General features: G+C 55.1%; 1 protein-coding gene and 1 long non-coding RNA gene across 5 annotated transcripts in view; one reads left to right on the forward strand and one right to left on the reverse strand.

Moving 5' to 3' along the window:
* Positions 1-232: 232 nt before the first annotated feature.
* LOC109264553 (uncharacterized) lies at positions 233-10,600 on the forward strand. Of its 4 annotated transcripts, none has more exons than XR_008424856.1 (3): positions 233-2,687; positions 3,847-8,229; positions 8,724-10,600. It is a non-coding gene; the product is annotated as an uncharacterized LOC109264553 (long non-coding RNA). The 4 variants fall into 4 exon arrangements; XR_008424858.1 differs by having other exon boundaries at positions 233-824; positions 2,589-2,687; positions 3,847-10,600; XR_008424859.1 differs by having other exon boundaries at positions 233-2,691; positions 3,847-10,600.
* Positions 6,335-18,394, reverse strand: part of ARHGAP22 (Rho GTPase activating protein 22) — a 173,153-nt gene continuing 161,093 nt past the window's right edge. Inside the window, 6 exon segments of the mRNA XM_019444877.2 lie at positions 6,335-6,902; positions 10,939-11,504; positions 11,506-11,849; positions 13,883-14,004; positions 14,584-14,657; positions 15,634-15,766. Coding sequence (XP_019300422.1) covers positions 6,674-6,902; positions 10,939-11,504; positions 11,506-11,849; positions 13,883-14,004; positions 14,584-14,657; positions 15,634-15,766 — 1,468 coding nt within the window. The 3' untranslated portion in view covers positions 6,335-6,673.

Below are 18,394 nucleotides of genomic sequence, written 5' to 3' on the forward strand. Positions count from 1 at the left end.
CTATGGATCCAGGTTAGCCTGACCTCAAGATGGAGAGTTTGGGTAATCTTGGACAGGTCTTAATTTTGCTGAGCCTTGCGCTATGTTACGTGAGCATGGGAGATAGTCTCTTATCGGGCTGCCATGATGATGGCATGTTTTCTTATGAACTATTTAGTGTAGTTTTATAAAAATAGTCTGCAAGCAAATGTAATTGCAGACTTTAACTTTATTAACTTTATTCCTTTTGGAAAGGAATAGAAATGGTGTGACGTGGAGAAATGTTAAAGAGCAAAGGAGGAATTTTGCATGGTCTCCCACCTTAGAACTTCTGTACCCTCTGACCTTCAAGTCATTTTTTTCCAGCCTGAATAGTCCCACTCTGGTTGGTAAGAATAATTCCTCATTGGAGAGAAATGGCTCAAACTCAAAATTTGATTTTTTTTTTTTTTTAAGAATTTGAACAGTTAAAACATTTTGGTTCTATTTCATACAACATTCTCACCATTCATTCCAAATGAACCTCCTCCCTGGCATATACCTTACATCTTTGTGCACATGCTTTGGTTGCTTACTCCTGCGTTTGCCTGTTTTAAATCCTCATTGCTTAAGATCCAGCTCAAACACTTCTCTGATGAGCCTTCGCTGCGATGACTTTTCCTTTCACAAACCCAGAGCGTACTTGCTAACTCCCATCATCTGCTCACTGTGTTCCATGGAGGTAAGACAGCAGCGTGGTGTGTACCTCTTCACGTTGTTCTGTGAGTCTTCTCTTCTAGATGCTTCGCTCTGGAACGCTTGGATAGAAGAAAGTGTCTTATACCTGCCTAGTTCGTGCCTGGGAGGTAGGCATTTGATAAGTGTTGGGCTGGATAAGCTAATGACTAGGACCCATCATCTATACCCTTTCTGTCCTCTGAAATGCAATATTCATGGCCTTCCAACTGTGTCCTAAGGAAACTGTACAGCACTACGGGATTAGTAATGTGAGCATGGGCTCTGATACCAGATGTCTAAAGTAGAATCCTGGCTTCACATTAGTTGCCTCACCTACAGCAAGTTGCCTCAACTCTCTGCGGCTCTGTTTCCTCAGAAGAGGTTAGAGGCAGAAGGTGATTCTCATACAGAATTAGAACCATGAGGGAGATAGTTTTCTTAGAAGCTTCCCAAGACGGTTCTGACCTGCCCCCCTCCATCCGTGATCAGCTGCCTTAGAGACCTAAATAAATACCCAACTCTCCACCGAGAGCAGTGACAGATGGGGTGCAGGGTGCGTCAGGAATGAGGCATGCCAAGCCCCAGGTGGTTACTGTGAGAGAAGGGAACCAGAAAGATACCAGGGCACTGCTCAGGGAAGACAGGAAGGGATGAGGAAGTGGAGGAAGGGCAGATGTACAAAGTGTCATGCCCCCACCCTTCCTAAACATGGTGTTCTACTGCCTGCGACATTTTATGTGCACATAGGCTTTTGTGTTCAAGTAAGTTAGGGGGCTGCTCCTTAACTGTGAGCATGTTCATCATTTTTCAGGACTTGCTTATAGACCTCAGTATGCGTTTCCACAAACCTATCCACAACTGTCGGTGTGCTCTGTCTCCCTAACTTGTTGGAAGCCAACCCTTCCACTGCCTTTCATCTTTTTCCGGACTTCTCTCCTCGTTACTGCCCTCATTTCATTACCAGCCTCTCCCCCTCCACTGAACCATTCTTAGCAGCATACAAACATGCTCTAGTAATTTCCATGTTTAAAAAAAGCTCTCTCTTACCCCCTTCCACCTTGCAACCCTATTTATTTCTCTGCTCCCATTCACGTCAGGACTTCTGTAAAGATTGGCCTGGGCGTGATGTTTTTCTTCCCTTCCCTTCTCATTCAGTCTCCAGACCATTCCTGTCTAGTTTCTGGCCTGTCACTCTACTACACTTGGTCTGGAGCACAGTTCCTGCACTAGCTTTCCTGCAGCCACTCCCCGTCACTGCCACCAAATTTACCCACCCTCCACCAGTGGCCACAAGAACCTTGCTGAAATACAAGCCAATCCACGTCCATTGATTTAAAGCCCTCAAATGCTTTTCTATATCCCTTAAAGTACCTTTACCTTGGGTGACCGGGCCCTACAGTGTCTGGCCTTGCCTGGCTCTTACCCTGGCACCCACCATGCCAACAGTGGCATTGGCACTCATGCAAACGTCTACAGCTCTTTCCTTCTGCCTGCAGCTCTCTGGTTGCATGGCTGCCCTGTCTGTCCTTCAGTCTTTAGTTCAAATTTACCTCCTCAGAGAGGACTTCCTGACCAACTTGTCTAAAACAGGCCCCTGGGATCACCTTTTTCAGAGCACTTATTACAACCTGAATATCTTGTTTATGTGTGCTTCTGTTTAACACACACACACACAATTCACCTGAGTAAATTTAAATCTTAATGGCTTTATTCAGTGATTCATGAATTGGGCAGTATCCTAAATCTAGCAGACAGATAGGAGCTCTGAGGAGCTGTACAAAATGAAAAATTTTTATAAGCAGAAGGGAGCAGGAAATTATACTAGGAAATTATACTAGTATACTACTCTATACTAAGAGCAGGTTGGTTATTGTAAACTTACTTTCCTGCAGAGGATGGCTGGAGTCTATCAGGCAGATGACCTACCTAGTACTGACCAGGTGATTACCGATGGACTGGCTTAAGATTCCATCTCTGGGAGAATCCAAACTGTAAGTAAGTCTTGGTTCAGTGATACGTGGATTAGTATAAGTGACTCCATTTGGGACCTACTGTCTTTTGGGACCTAACCTTTCCTTACGGTCTACCTTGCCCCACTAGAAAATCTATGAAAGCCATGACCTAGGTTTTGTTCCCTCTAGGCCCACGCGAATGAAATGCCTGTGGATCTCTACAGTGGACATAATATACCGTGGGGCAGTCCTCTCCTAAAGCGTAAAGGCTAACCTTATATCCCACCCTCCACGACCAGATCCTCGCTACCTTCTCTAGCCTTCCATCCTCCCCACAGCACCCCCACACCCCCGCTCTGTTTCACATACACCCCTTTTGCTCTAGCAAAAGCATACACATCAGCATACAAAACAGGATGTGCCTTCCCTCACCTCGGCCCTCCATCGGATTTAGAGGTCTCTTCCAGCGTTCATTTTGCATCCTGTGCACAAACCTCATCAAAACATGATTGGGGGGATGTTATAAAGCTATCAAGCCAGCATCTTTTGAACTTAGACGACTCATAAGAATACAGGCCCTTAATTAAGACTCCCTGGGACAGAAGCCTGACTCCTTCCCTGACTCGTGTACGGTCGTGGGCCAGGTCCTGAACAAGTACTCTGTGCTTCCCAAGTCCTTGACTGTAAAGTGCAGAGAGTAAGGTCCCCTAATGACATGTGAGGTTCTTAGACCTGCCGACACAGCAAGGGCTCTGAGGTCACCCTCATTGTGGGCACGAGGGAGCACAGACATGCAGAGCTTCACTTCCCTGTGGTCCTCCGGCGGCACGGGCCCAAGCTCTTTGTGCCAACAAGCTTTCTGTGGCCGAATCTCTTCTGTCTTACCAACCACAACACAATCCTGGCACCTCACTGGTCCACCTGTCACAGGGCTTGGGGAGCACGGACGTAGTAGCAACGTGGCTGGTAGGAAGGGTGGCAATTTCTGACAAAGGTGGTGGCGTTTGGCGAATGCATGGGCACGAGACGCAGCAGCACTGTCCTATCAACTCAGCTATGAGCTCGTATACATGACAAACTGTCCCTTCCTGACATGAGGATATAGGGAGAACTCGCCAGGAGGCTGGGGCCCTGCATCTAAAGGAGGGGGAGTCAGCGAGACAGGTTATTGTTACTGACTCCATTTTTTTGCACACAGGCCTGGGAACATGGATACGTGGACTCCATCCGAAGCACTTTTACAGTGTGGAGTATGTACGTAGTGGGAGTGGTCGTGCCCAGTCTGTCTTTCAATACCCAGGTAAAACAAGGAATGCCTCTCTCTCTCTCACCCTAAAAACTCTATTTTTTTAAAAAGGACACTTGTCAGTCTTTATTAAGCCAATTCCTTTTTTTTTAATATGAGACTTAGAATTTCCGCTTTTTACTTTAAAGTCAGACACAAATTTATAACACTTCTGAAGCAATCTGAGAGCAGAATCCTAGAATTTTGCCGATTTTCCACTATTGCCTGGTTGATTTATCCATAATTTAACCATTTTGTTAGCAACTTGCCTTTATTCTTTCTAAATCATTTAAAAAATCAAAGGTTTTCAAAACATTAATGTTCTATCTTTTCACATTCATAATTTATCGGTTTGCTTAATATTAAATGATGTCATTGCAATAATAAGTACAATTTGAATCCACGTTTGAGAATAGGTTCTGTAAATGTAACTCATTTGGGGAGAACCTAAGTGGACAGGGACAGGGTACTAGAGGCCAAAGCCCCTCACAGCCTTGTTGCTTGGCCTACTTTACAGGCAGAAGTCCCTGTGTTTTACAGACACAATGAGGAGTGCTGGCTCAACGGAAATGGGAGGGCAGAACTAATATTGCCAACTAATTCTCAGAGAAAAATTGCACCTGCAGATCCTAGTTTTGCCAGCAGGTGGCAGATGGGGTTCATGAGCTGGTTTTGGCCAGGACTTGGCCGGAAGCTGAGCCTTTGCCAGTAGGAATGGTTAAGAGAAGACAGACAACCTCCCTTTTCATCATGTGAAGCCCTTTTTGTCTTTCCTGCTCCTTTGATAGCCTGGTGGTGTTTTTCTCTTCAAGTCAAAGTTGGCAGAATTCCAGGAACTGTGGCAAGGGAACCCAGAACCCTAAGAATACACTGGTATGCTCACCTATGTTCTTCTTAGCTTCAGTTTCCCGAGCATGGGGCCAATTCCTATCTTGTTGAGGAATCAATCACTTCAGTTTCTTTTTTGTTTCTCCTTAAATAGGGAGGAGAGCAATATTTTACCTTCTTGGGAAGCTGGTCACCCGATCATCTGCTGTAGATTGCCTGAAAGTAGATACGGGTGTTGCTGTCCACTGACTGCCCCCTCCTCCCCGCCCTCCTCAGAGTTCCGTGAGAACTTTTTAAAAAGTTTATGTATTTATGTCTCTGGAGAGACAGAGACAATGTGAGTGTGAGTGGGGCAGAGAGAGAGGGAGCGAATCCCAAGCAGGCTCCACACGTCAGTGCAGAGCCTGACGCGGGGCTCAAACCCAGGAAACCACGAGATCATGACCTGAGCCAAAACCAAGAGTCAGATGCTTGACTGAGCCACCCAGGCGTCCCGTCCCCGCAAGAGAACTCGTTGACTACCGATGCTGCTGAGTGCCCTTGGCAGGCACCTGGGTTCCTGGCTGGTGAGGCCCTGGGCAGCCCAGCAGGCCTGTGGTCAACCTGCCTGACCACGGTAGGAATTACCAGCTAACTTGGACCTGTGGGCTTGCATCTCATGGTATGAAGTGAGCTCTTCTCGGGAACACCAAGACCCTGGCATTTAGAGCCTCCGTGCAATAGTTTATACCTGACTCTAGGTAGATGGGTGGTTGGCCCTGAGAGACTTTTCCAGAGATAGGGGTCGTAGATTGGGGCACTCTGGTGTGTAGGGTGGCAAGAGGCAATATGTAAGGACACTGCACAGGAGCCAGCGAAGGGTCACTGACATTGCTAGCCCCCAGAGGCCAGTCCTCTCCTCCCTAAGCCCCATCTCCAGGAGCTCTGGCCCAGGCCTACACCACATGTGGTTGTGGCCAGGGAAAAGTTTTCTGGAGGGATCTGCCCTAATGGAGACTTAAAGTCTGAGGATGAGCTGGAGGAGGTTGAATGGGCAGGGGAGAGGAATTAGCACTAGCTAGAGGGGAGTCTGAAGGGAAACGGGACACAGACTGAGGCAGTGGAGGACAGAGAGGACAGAGGATGGGCACTTCCCATCACCATGTCACCTTCAGACACATGCCTTGTTTCCCTGCACGGGCCTGGGGCGGAAGTGAGGTGTATATCGCCCACGCTGAGCTCCGACTCCTGGACTCTGGCCCTGGAGCAGAGCCGGGGCCAAGCAAAGGCAAGCAGGTTACGATGGAAGGCCAGAGAGGAATTCTAGGCCAGATGCCAGCTGCAGAGGCCCAGGTGGCTCAGAGGCAGAAGGCCTGAGAAAAACTGTCCTGCTCTGGGCACGGGGAGGATGCAGCAAAACACAGATTTGCGTAAGAACAGCTTCCGTGACTGTGACAGCACCGGGTGTTCCTCAGGGAGCTTCACATCCCACTTCCGAAGCCCGTGGGACACCCTGGGGACCTCCAACGAGCAACTTGGTAACCCCAACCCCCAATTCTGCATGACCATAAAGAAGGAGTCAGGCATCCAGACGTCATGCTAGGACAGCAGATTTAATAAAGAATGCAAAATGTTCCCTGTGGGCTGCTCAGACCCCAGGTGCCATCTGTTTCGGTGGGTCACAGGGCTGCTGCCTCTGACACCTGCCAGGCCCTGCACCGTCGGAGCAGCATCCAGATCCCACGTGGGGCTTGGGCTCCCGACAGTCCCCCTGGGGGTGTCAGCACTCCTCCCTCCAGCTGGCTCTGGAGCTCCTGGCACCACTGAGGCCCAGGTCCAAGCTGCAGGGCCTCGTGGCTCCTCACGAGGCCGGCGGCCATCTCTGCTCAGGGGCGGGCGAGCACCACTGCAGAAGGGAGCTCTTCCCCCTCCCTCACTTGGGGGCCTTGTCCCCTTTTGCCCCAACGGTCAGGCTTCCCAGGGTTGAGAAGAACTCCTCCATTTCCTTCTGCAGCAGCTGGTTCCTCTTCTCCGCATCTTCCCGGGCCCGCTCCGAGTTCCTCAGCTTTATTTCCAGCATCGTGTACTTTTTCTTTTCCTGGTCCAGTTCTTCTTCCAGCTGCGACATTCGCTTCCTCAGAGTGGCACTACCTTCTTCGAGTCTTTAAAATCAAGAAGAAAGACACTGTTTTAGACTGACTGGCTGGGTGTCAGTGAACACGTGCCTGCGTGCACTCCTTCCGAAGGAGCCGGTCAGGCGGCCCAGGGACAGGAAGACACACGCGGGCTCAGGGCTGGCTCTGCAGCAGGCCCCACAGGCCTCGGCAGCTCCTCCCAGGACCCTGGTACTTCACCCCCCCGGGGACCTCCCCTACGCCTGTGACCCAGAAAGGCCAGCATGAGCATTTGGCCCTTTGGCACTCGAGGCTGGGAGCCTGAGTCCTTGCTAAAATATAAAATCCACTTGCCCTCCAGCCCAGCCAACTGTCCGCTGAGGAATGGACTGCTGGCTGGCAGAAGGCAGGACTGGTCCCCAGATGGAGACGGAAGTAGGAAACTGGCCCCTCGCCTTTGCTCTTCTGGGAGCCGCCTTGGACCCTGGCCTCCCTCCAGCTGCCCCACCTCCCATGGCCCCCCTCCAGGCCCCAGCCAGACACAGCGACTCACTGGAAACCCCATTTGGGTTGTGCCCTCCATTCCTACTTGTCCTTCACGCCCCAGCTCGAATGCCTCACCCTCAGCGATAAGTCTCTGGATCCTCCCCAGGAGGCCACATCAGCGTTCCTTGATGCCGTGGCAGACATGCTTCTGTGGATGTTGACACCACACAGAACAGAGGTCGGCACATCCATCTTTTCAGCCAGATGACTACTTCCCGTAAGGCCTGTGGGGCATGCTAAGCCCAGCCCCTGAGAACCAAAACACTGGAGTTTGAGCCCCAGCCTGGCTGCTTATGAGGCACGTGACTGTGGGCAGAACACAAACTACCGGGTCCTGGTGTCTTTTCTGAAAAACTGTCAGGGACAACCCTTCCTCCAGGAGCTACAGCTACAATGAACAGAGAAGGCCACGAGTGCACAGCACAACACCTGTGACATGGGGTAAGGGGAGTAAGAATCCATCCCCACCGCATCCAGGCCCAGGCCTCTACCCTCAATCAACAAACACAAAGCATGAAGAAGGCAGGAAACCTCCCTGCAGCCCAGCCCCCCATCTGGGGAGCACAGGACACGCTAGGAGACAGAAGAATCCCCACGGCAGGTGGCAGCAGGACCCCCCCCAGACTCCTCACTGCTTCTCCTCTGGCTCCAGCCCCCTCTTGGCTGGCTCCTCCTCCCCGATCTGGTGCTCTCAAGCTTGGGCCTGGGCCTCCTGTTTCCTCTCTATGTGGCTCATCGTGTGACCTCATCCAGTCTCCAGACCCGAGGCTGCATCTACATGCTGAATACCTCTCAGCCTGTGTGTGCCTCGACTCCACTCAGAAACTTGGTAAGCACCGCACCTCAGCGGGTCCACAGTTGGCTCCTGACCCTTCTTCTCCAAACCACTTCTGTGGCCCTGGTGTCCCACACACTGAACAACCCCATTCCACTTATTCCACCAAGACAAAAATGTCCCCTAAGTCAGTTCTTTCTTTCACCCCCACATCTGACCAATTAGCAAGCCTTCCAAACACGTTCAGAATCTGGTGCTTTTCTCCACCTCAACTGCTGCCCGTCAGGTACATGACATGCACACGTCTGGCCTGGAGCCCCATGCTCTGCCCTCCACCCCCCTTTCTCCCACTCCACTTGCCCGACCCTTTCCTCCACCTACCTCTCCCCACTGCAACCCCTGGCCTTCCCTCTGTCCCAGCACAGCCTTCCAGCCCTCTCTTCCCATGCTCCCCTGCCCTCCACCCTGCTAGTTCTCCTCCTTTATCTGACCTTCTAACATACCATAGATTTAAAAAAAAAAAAATTTTTTATGTTTGTTTATTTTAGAGAGAGAGCCAGAGACAGAGCACGAGTGGAGGAGGGGCAGAGCGAGAGGGAGACACAGAATCTGAAGCAGGCTCCAGGCTCTGAGCTGTCAGCACAGAACCCGACACGGGACTCGAACTCACGAACTGCGAGATCATGACCTGAGCCAAAGTCGGATGTGTAACTGAGCCAGCCAGGTGCCCCTCACATACCATAGATATTTAAAAAATCTATCTTGTTCATGGTCGCTCCCCCTCACCCCCAACACACACAGCACCAAATAAAAATAAGGACAGAGGTTTTGATCGGTTTTGGTCTTGGCTCTGTCCCCAACATCTGGTACAGTGTCTGCACATCACAGTCACTCAATGAATTCTCTTCTGGGAATGTAAGAATTGGTACAGGGGAGGGGTTCTGAGTCCCGGAAAGCAGGGCTGAAAGCTGGTTTCCCCCAACTCCCCAGACCAGACCCAGTGCAGACTCCATATGTAAAGACCTGCTGGCTGGGGCTCTATTCTCTCCTGTGCTCAGAGGGATCCTCCTCTCCCTAGACCATCCCTCGGCCCAGGACGACAGCACAGACCACTCTGCTGGCGAGAGTACTACAAAGGCTGCCGCTGCTGCCCCCTTGCTTCTGAGAGCCTCCCACCCACCAAGCAGGAGGAAGCGTGAGCAGTGAAAGCTTCCTGAGCACTCTGGCTGCACCGGGCCCTGTGCTGAAGACTCCCATCCGCTGGCACTTAATCCTCATGCCAAAGGGGTGACGTCATCAAGCCCAGAGAGCCTGCCAGACAGACATTCAGCCAATACACACTGGGGTCAGACAGCCCACCTGGGATGCTCGGCCAATACCCAGCGGGCAGGGGTCCGACCCCAGGCAGTCTCACCCAGAGCCCTCCACGAAGCACAGCATTGTCCCCCTGAGAAACCTAAGCTTCTGAGAAGGTAAAAGAACTAGAAGCTCAAGTTGACTCCACAAACAGCTGAGGGAAGTGAAAAGTGGACTCTGACACCCTCTGAGGCTGTCCTCACACTTCCCATGTATTCTGTAGTTTTTGTCTGCGAGCTCATCTTCAGCTGTAATCCTCCTCCTCTGTATCTGCGGGGCGTTCCATTGTTACCTCTGCCTGGGAAGTCCCAGCCCGGCGCTCCCGTGTGTGGGGTATCTCCCCCTGCCCCCGTTGTATACCTCACAGTTCTACTCCTGTTGTGTCCTTTCTCCTCCTGGCTCAGCCCAATCTTATTGGTCCTTCAACTCCTAGCTCACACGTCGCCCGCTGTGACCCTCCCTGACCTCCTACAGAACAGAAGGGCCGACGCTGCCATTGAAGCTCCCTGTAGAAATCCCTTCCACCCCCCAACTGTCTCTGATGGAGAAAGGAAGGCCTCAGAACACACAGACACCTGCTAGTGGGTGGGACCTGATTTACAGGTCAGACATCTGGGGCAAGGGGCTAGGGAGCCGGAGAGGCTGGGAGAAGCACTGCATGCTGTCAGTGCAAGACTGCTCCTGACCTTGGGTGGAGAGCCTGGCACCTCAGAGCTGGGAAACCCCCTCCTCACAGGGGAGGGGGAAGGATCACACTAGGACCATCAGTGAACAAACCTGCAGGGCTCAGAATGGGGCACAAGGCATCCTCCTGTGACCAGGGCAGGTAGGAGGGCACCGCTTAGCACAGCCAGCTCCCTCCTCATAGAAAATTGGATTACAGTCCCAGAAGGCGTTTCCATATCGGGCCCAACCAGGTCAGCCAGCCAGGCTAGCTGGCCCAGGGCCAGCATCGCACGTGGGCGCTTCCTTGGGCCCTTGCACACTTCAGGGGGCCCACCTCCTCCCTGAGGGCCACGGAGGGACCCCCATGCTGAGCCCCTCCATTAAAGGTGCTCTGAGCAGCTAAGGCTGAGCTTCTGACTCACTCGCTCATCCAGCAGGCATTTATGGAGCTCTGACTGCATGCCAGGCCCCAGAGCTCCTGAGCTTTCCCAGACATAGGACCCCACCCCTCCATTCCCAACCTCGTCCTGGGGGCATTCTCCCAGCAAGGTGGCTCCCAGGGGCTGGCTGCTCTGAGCCCTGCCTCCTGGTGGCTTGCTCTCAGTGCCAGAGGCCATGACCAGAGGCCGACTGCCCAGGGCCTGTGCCCCGTGGGCTGCTGGCCGCAAGGGCTCCGCCGGGCCCCCGGGGGGGGGGGGGGGGGGCTGGCCTCACACTCACCCAGCGGCTGCAGCCCTTTACCTTTTCATACTCATCTCGTACTCAGTCCTCTGCCGGCACAGCTCCGCCCTGAGCTCTGTGACCAGGCCCTGGAGAGCCTCGGAGCAGCGGGCATAGTCCTGGCTGGGGCTGCCTGGGTCACTGGGCTCGCTGCTGCTGATGCAGGTGCCCACCTCGTCCGGGCCACGGCCCAGGTCCGGGGATCTGCGGTCCTCGCTGCTGCTGGGGAAAGGGGAGGGTTCGAGGCCCCCCTCGGTGGGCAGGGAGCTGCAGGCGGACGAGTCGCTGGCCCGGCAGGCTGTGCAGCTGCTGAGCGAGCCCCCCGCCGACGCCTCGCAGGAGGAGGCCCCCGACCATGCCGTGCTGGCCACACTGGGAGTGCTGGGAAAGAGGCCGCTGGGCGGGGGCACGTTGTCGTAGGTGGAGAGTCTCTGCGCAGAGCCAGAGTCCTTGAGCCGTTCTCCCGAGGAGGCCCGGCGGTGGCCACGGAGGGAGGACAGCCCGTTCATGAGCCAGTTCCCTCCGGAGGAGATGATGGGCACCTCCAGGGAGGAGCTGCCCACCTTCGGGCTCCCTGACCGGGCCCCCCGGCTGCCAGAAGGAAGATTTCCAGTTGGGCAGAGTCTGCACCTTCTTCCCGGGGCTGGCGGCAGTGGTGGGGCTGCCTCGGCCACCCGGACCCACGGGGGAGGTTCTAGACAGCGCCGCCACAGTGGCCCCGTCCAGAGAAGAGGTCCTGTGTGATGGCAGGCCGGGGGTGCCGGGGCTGCCGGGCTCTGGCTGGCCGTCCCTTGGGACCTCCTCGGAGCCCCACCCCACTGTACACGGTGGGCCCCCCCGTGGGGAGGCCGGCCCCTCCTCGGCCCTCGAGGTGAAGAGTTGGCTGTGTTTGCGGATCAGGACGGTCATCAGGTGCTGGACCAGGGACGTGCCTGCCAGGAAGAGGGAGTGAGAAAGCCTGGCCATGGATGTCTCCAGTCTAGGGTCTCTAGACCAGACCTGACACAGGGTATCTGCAGTCCAGAACCAGGCTGCTCCTCCAGAGAGCTCAGCAAGGCCTGCCATCTGCCTCCCCGAAGGAAAGGACAGCCACCAAACCCTCCAAATCCAGCACGAGCAGAAGGACCCACCCACGAATCCCCTTCCTTGGACACAGAGGGGCACCGTGCCTCCAGCCCACTCCAGCCCGCGAAGTGCGGGGAAGAAGCAGGCACGATGCCTGCTGAGGCTGCAGGGCGAGCCAGTGGCAGGCAGGCCCTAGAAATCACGACCTAGACATCACAGCCTTCTAGGTTGTCCCAGGTCACTCCCCTGGACTGCTGATGATGGCTGTGCCTGACTGTCCACATTCTGGGGGGCTCTGGGACAGGGACAGAAATGTCTTACAGGTGCATGTGGGCACACATACAGTCCCACATGCTGACGGTCATAACACACAATTCCACATATACACATATAAATGTATGCAGCCCCCAACACACAATACCCCCCTCACGCACACGTACACACAATCACGCACACAATACCTCTTCTCCAGGCCACAGCCCCTAAGATGCAGCCTGGGGAGCCTGTATTCCTGAGCCTGGGGGTTGGGGAGAAAGCGACAAAATGGGGGCAGTACAATGGGACCATGGTACCTATCCGCTTGCCTTGGTCCCTGCTGTTACCCTCCACCAAACAAAGACCAGAGACTGGGAAGGTTTCCAGGTGATAAGGAAGGAGGGGTCCTTGGGTGGACACTCCCACTAGAGGCAACTAAGAATCCTGGAAAAAATAAAGGAACTCTTAGGCCAGAAAACTGGGTGAGGCAGGAACTCCGGGTTTGCTGTCGGGCATCTGTTCAACCTGGCAGGCCAAGAAACTGGGGGCCTGGGGTGAGAGACCAAGCCAGGCAGGCCAAGGGGGGATCTGAGTGAGAGTGCCACCCCAAGAGTCACAACCTCGGCTTGGGGGGACAGAGAGCTCCAGACAGGTCTGCTCAGCAAGGAATAGCAACTCTGCCCTCAGCTTGCCAGGGGCCAGCGGTGGCAGCCCCAGCAGGCTTTGTCCTGCGTGAGACCTGGCCAGCCTCTGCACACCTTAGCCAGGACTGGCTGTGGGTCTCCTGTCTGCGAGGACTCCCACACTAACCCCTCTGAGACAGTCTTCCACGGGGCCTCCAAGCCTGGGCTCTGTTTCTGGGTCAGCCTGTACCTGTGCCCTTTGGTCAATCTAGCTGACAGAGTCAGCTAGACTCTTGCCCCTCCTGACCTCAGTTTACTCATGTGTAAAATGGGTGCCATAACCACACATGAGCTGCTTGTAAAGATTAAAATGAAGTGATACAAGTAGGGCACTTAGTAGAGGCCCTTGCATATTGAAAGCAGTGGCTACTGCTAGTTTTCATATTATATTATATAATATTAATATATTAATATACAATATAATATATATTATATAATATATTTATATATTATAATATAAACATATTTATATATAAATATATAATGTAATATATAATGTATATAATGTAATATAAATATATATAATTAAGATACATAACATAATATATAACTTTTATATATAATATATATAATTGATAAATATAATATATAATAATATATATTAATATATAATATTGATATATATATAATATCCTGACATCCAGGAGCCTGTGACAACTACTTAATAAAAAATTACTTAAGGAAAGCAAAAACATCTGTGTGTATTCAAGGGCAAGGGCACTGACCTCTTCCATCCCACCCCCCACCCAGGCCCTCCTCTCATTCTCCATTGCACTCAGTGACCCCATCCACAGGGCAAAGTTCCTCTTCCTTTTATAGCTGGATCCCATGGGGTCAGAGGTCAGAGGGAGGTGAGGTGTTCTAGAGGCTCCTTCCAGTTCCCCTGGAATGGAGCCCCCTTCCACTGGCCCGGCCCTAGTCCCGGCAGCACCCAGCACCGCCATGCATGCCTCCACCGTTACCTTCCATGATGGTTACCGGGTCTTCCAGCTGTGGCCGGAGTATGTTAGGTCCAAAAACGGTTGCCAGGTTCTGGACACTCATCTTGTTAACATTGGAGTGGGACTGAACTTCATCCAGAAACCTGTACAGTAAGGAAGAGGCAGGTGGCAGAAAAGCAAAACCTGATGCCAGATCTGCTGGGAGCTGCCCGGCCCCCAAGCCCAGCCATGTCCACGTGTGTCCACGGCTGCTGGGCATGGCCAGCTGCCCCTGCCAAGCTCAGAAGGGGGCGGAGCTTCCCTCTCTCAGGGGTCTGGGAGGGCCATCAGAAGCAGGGGCCAGAGGGACGACTCTCCCGCCTGGAATGGGGGGGCAGATGCCCAAGAAGGCCCAGACCCCTCAGGCATGGGGCTAAGTGAAGGCCACCTTGCACTCCCTCTCCAGGCACCTGGGCCCCGGTTGTGCTCAGGAGGCAGACCCCTGGGGGAGGGGATGGCAAGAGGCACCCAGAGAAGGCTGAAGGGACAGAGGTGCATCCCCTCACTGGGGACTATACCACCACCTGCTCCCACGGGGACTGTAAGCTCCGTGAGTGCAGGGGCTGTTTCTCTACCCCTCACTGCCTCCATCAGCACCTGGGTGGGAGAATGACCCAGCCCCCTCTATGCAGGGCACTGAGCCAGAGTGCAGGGAAGGGAAGCCCCTGCCCCTGGTCACTTACTTGCAGATATATCTGAGCAGGTTGTAATTGGCCAGGGGAAGGCTGCTCACTTGTTTAGCCAACTCCAGAGTCCCCTTGGGATTGAAAGAGAAAAACAACACTTCAAATGCCAGCACTGAGACCCCAGGCCCTTCTCCTGCTCGAGGGAGGGAGGGCTGGGGAAAGAGGAGGAGGGTGGGCTGGGAGTGGGGGCAGAAATCAGAGTCCAGACCTCCAGCCAAGGCCCATGCAGCTGAGCCCCAGGTGACCAGAAGGCACTCCGCCCTCCATCTCCCTCGGAGGAGCAGTGAGGCCAGGCTTGTGACCTCTTGGGGAAGCAGATTTACTTTTGGGGAATTGATGTGAAGGGTAATGCCTCTGTAGGGCCAAAGAGAAACGTTAGGGACGGGGCTCAGTACACCTACGGAGGTACAAATATTTGCCAGATAAAGACCCCTCATCTCCCTCAGGGCCAGAGGGTGAGCAAATAAAGTCCTGCCCCAGCCAAAGCAGGCTTAGGGCTTAGACACCTGCGGGAGAGGCTGCGGGCAGGCGTGGGAGCCCTGGGCCCTGGAAGCAGACTCAAATTCTTTTGGGAGGAGGCAGGATATAAATAGATGAAAGGTCTGGTGGTTTCTGAACCCTGTGGCTGGCCTGGGTGGCCTTAGATTCAGGTGTGTGTGTGTGTGTGTACAGCAGGAGCCCCCACTGGGGGCCCAGGACCATGACTGAAACTCGGCCTGCTTTAGGAGGTACCTGCCCCTCCCAGAGACGGAGGCCTGCACGAAGAGAGGACCCTACACAGATGGGATGTTCCAGACACGCTCCATCCAGAGCCCCCTCCCACACACAGACCTGCTCCAGGCCCCCCCTACAATCACAGAGCAGGGTGCTCCGGGCACCCCCCCTTCACAGAGCAGGAGGTTCAAGGCCCCCTATCCTACAGAGCAGTTTGTAGGCCAGGATCTATGTGCCACGAAAGTCACTCAAAGTCAGAGTTTGTGCTCTGTGTCCATATATCCAACTGCCGGCAGGCCCGCCTCCCAGGATGGGTCCCCAGGAGCCACTAACCTCCCCCTCGTCCTTGGTGAGCAGCTGGGCACAGCTGAGGAAGTCCTCGTACCTGGCGAAGGGGACCACAGGCTCGGGGAGCTCCCGCAGGTACAGCTTCAACAGGGAGGCCACCGTGTGCACGTCTGTTGTGCTGTGGGCAGGGGGACATGCATGAGGCCTGGGACGCCGGGGAACCCCAGAAGTGACCAGCACCTTGCGCCACACCACCAGGGGCAGCCTCTGCTCTCATGTCCACGTGTGTGCTTGCGTGTGCACACTGCTAGCCAGGGAACCGGGAGGAGTGCAGGTCCCCTTCTGGTGGCCTGGTGGCTGCCCCAGGGTCCTCTGCAGGGCAACGTGGGAGCTGCTCTGCTCCCAGTAGGGGGTGGATGATGAGTGGGTGATGGGGCCCCCAGGGGCTGGGCAGTCAGAGGTCAGGCCCTGCCCCCCAGCCTCTGAGTTCCTGTTCACATTACAGACGTGTGGGGCTATGTTCATCACCCCATTTCCAGCACCCCAGTGCCCTTTGTGTCCACTCCCAGCTTGGAGCTGCCCGGGCTGATGCGCCCCCAGTGGAGGGCAGCAACCCTGGGCCTGTTGGCCTCTGGGTTCAGTCCCTGGACTGCGGTCTTGGCACCTCCTCTAAGCTTGCCTTCCTAGATGGGTCTGGGCCTTAGGTATTTCATCTGCTTGTCTAGGGCCCTGGATTTAAACCCTGAACCTGCATCTTAACTCATGTCAGGCACTCAGGAAAGATGAGCCAAGGGCCAGGAGAATGCGACTGTGTGCCACTAAGGTGTCACCTGGCCCTGGCTGTCCCTGGCTGGCCTCACAGAATCCCTTCTGGCTATGGCATTTGGGATTCTGGGGTTCTACAGCCCCATATATACCTGAAACCCACACAGCTAGGGCCCCTCTCTGCCTCAAGCCTGGTGGCTCTTAGTCTGGCCTGGTCAAGGGGCCCCCGTCCCTGCCTCTAGCCAGGAAAGCTGCTGTCCACACTCTGCACTACCTTCTCCCAAGGCCACTTTACCTCCTTTGCCAACACCCCCCCACTTCCTGGGTGCTCACAGCCCCAGTGGGTGCCCAAGCTCGAGCTCAGTGCCCTCCCTGCCTCCGCGCGCCACCCCCCTCCAGCCCTGTGGGTTCAGTGCGGGCCAAGGCAGGAGCTAGAGCCCCAGGAGGATCGGGGGAGGGGCAGAAAGCAGGGAGGATCTGCAGGGTTGCCCTTGGGGAAGACATGGGCAGTGTAAACAGAAGCGTGGCCAAGGCCCCTCTGTGACGTCTCCGGTCAGTGGGGGAGGTGAAAGCTTTTCTGTCCTGGGCAAGTGGACTGAGAGCAGCCCTTCTACTCTGCAGGCCTCGCTGGCTGGAGCCCCATCCTGGCTCCCCCTCCATGCCCTCTGCTTACAGTGCTTCTGGGCCTGGGAGGCCTGCCCCTGCCCCCGCCCCCGCCAGTGCAGCAGCCTCAGTTCACAGCCCCACACATCCCTGCAGCTATGCTGTCCAGATCCTCTGCCCCGCCCTGGTCTAGGGAGCCTGCCTGGCCCAGCACCTGACCGCCTCACCTGCTTCCCTCCCTGCCTAGAAACGCACTCCTCACCCTCTCCTTCCTTCCCCACTCACTGCAGAGCCTTTCCCTTTAACAGAGGCTCAGGGCTTTTTCTTGGTACTTCTTCCTGAACCCCCCTCACCACCCTCCCCTCCTACACAGGCCTGCCCTGAATCCAGGCATCCTTCCCCAGCGCCCAAGGAGGTTGTCCTACAGCCCACAGCCCTGTGGGTGCCCACGAGCCTAGGCGTCCCTCTAGGGCAGTGTCCCCTGTCCCGCTCCCTCCCCCAGGATCAGGCTCTCAGGGTGTGGTAAGGGAGCTGGGCACAGAGGTAGGGAGGGCTGCCCTGGGGTCCAAATCAGCTTCTGACCTTACTCTAGGTGTGACCTGGAGAGATAACCCTTAGTTTCTCTGCCCACAGGGTAACACCTCCACCCCTAGATATCTCTTCTTCCCTGAGAGCGGAGCTCCCCTGGGCGGCATCCAGTCCATCCAGTACACCTCCGCAGAAGGGAAGTGACAGACTCGCCTGGCTGCACTGATGGGTCTGGGCGGAAGCTGGGGGCACTGAGGGTGCTCTGCCCCAAGAGAAGAGCTGGGAAGGCCAAGGCCAAGGCTGCTGGCAGAAACCCATGGGCTTATCCTGGGGCAGAGGCGGGCCTTGACTGTGAGGGCGGACCTGAGAAGAAAGGGCAGCTCCACGGAGGCCGGGGTTGGCTTGATGCACCAAGAACTTTCTATGAAAACTGCTCCATAATGGGTGGGGCCCTGTCAGGAAGAAGAGGCCTCCAAGTAGCCCCCCACTCCCAGGTCACACTTGGGCTCCTAAGTGAAGTTGCCTCTATCCACAAGGTGCAGCCCCGGACCTGGTACGCCCAGTGATGGGTCAGGACGGACGGGCACCGGCTCAGGGAAGGTGGAGGCGACGGGCTCCCCACCCCTGACACCTGACACCATGTGGGGCTGCTGCGCCATCCTGTCACTGAAGGGGCCTGGGGGTGGGCCAGGGTCCCATCCCTGAAAGGAGGCCCAGGGGGCCTCTGCAGAGACTCTGTGCCCAATGGTCAGCCCATGGGGGTAGCGGGGGGCACTCACTGAGCACATGGGGGGAGCCATGCCACCCAGCATCCTGCTGCCAGGCTCTGTGGGTGCCAGCGGGCCTCTGCCCACTGGAGCCCGCGTCCTGGGCGGAGCCCCTGCAGCGGGAACGGGCAGGTGATCCGCCT

This window comes from Panthera pardus, unplaced genomic scaffold (genome assembly GCF_024362965.1).
Source record: "Panthera pardus isolate Hobbes unplaced genomic scaffold, ASM2436296v1 HiC_scaffold_22, whole genome shotgun sequence".
In the NCBI taxonomy this organism is placed as follows: Eukaryota; Metazoa; Chordata; class Mammalia; order Carnivora; family Felidae; genus Panthera; species Panthera pardus.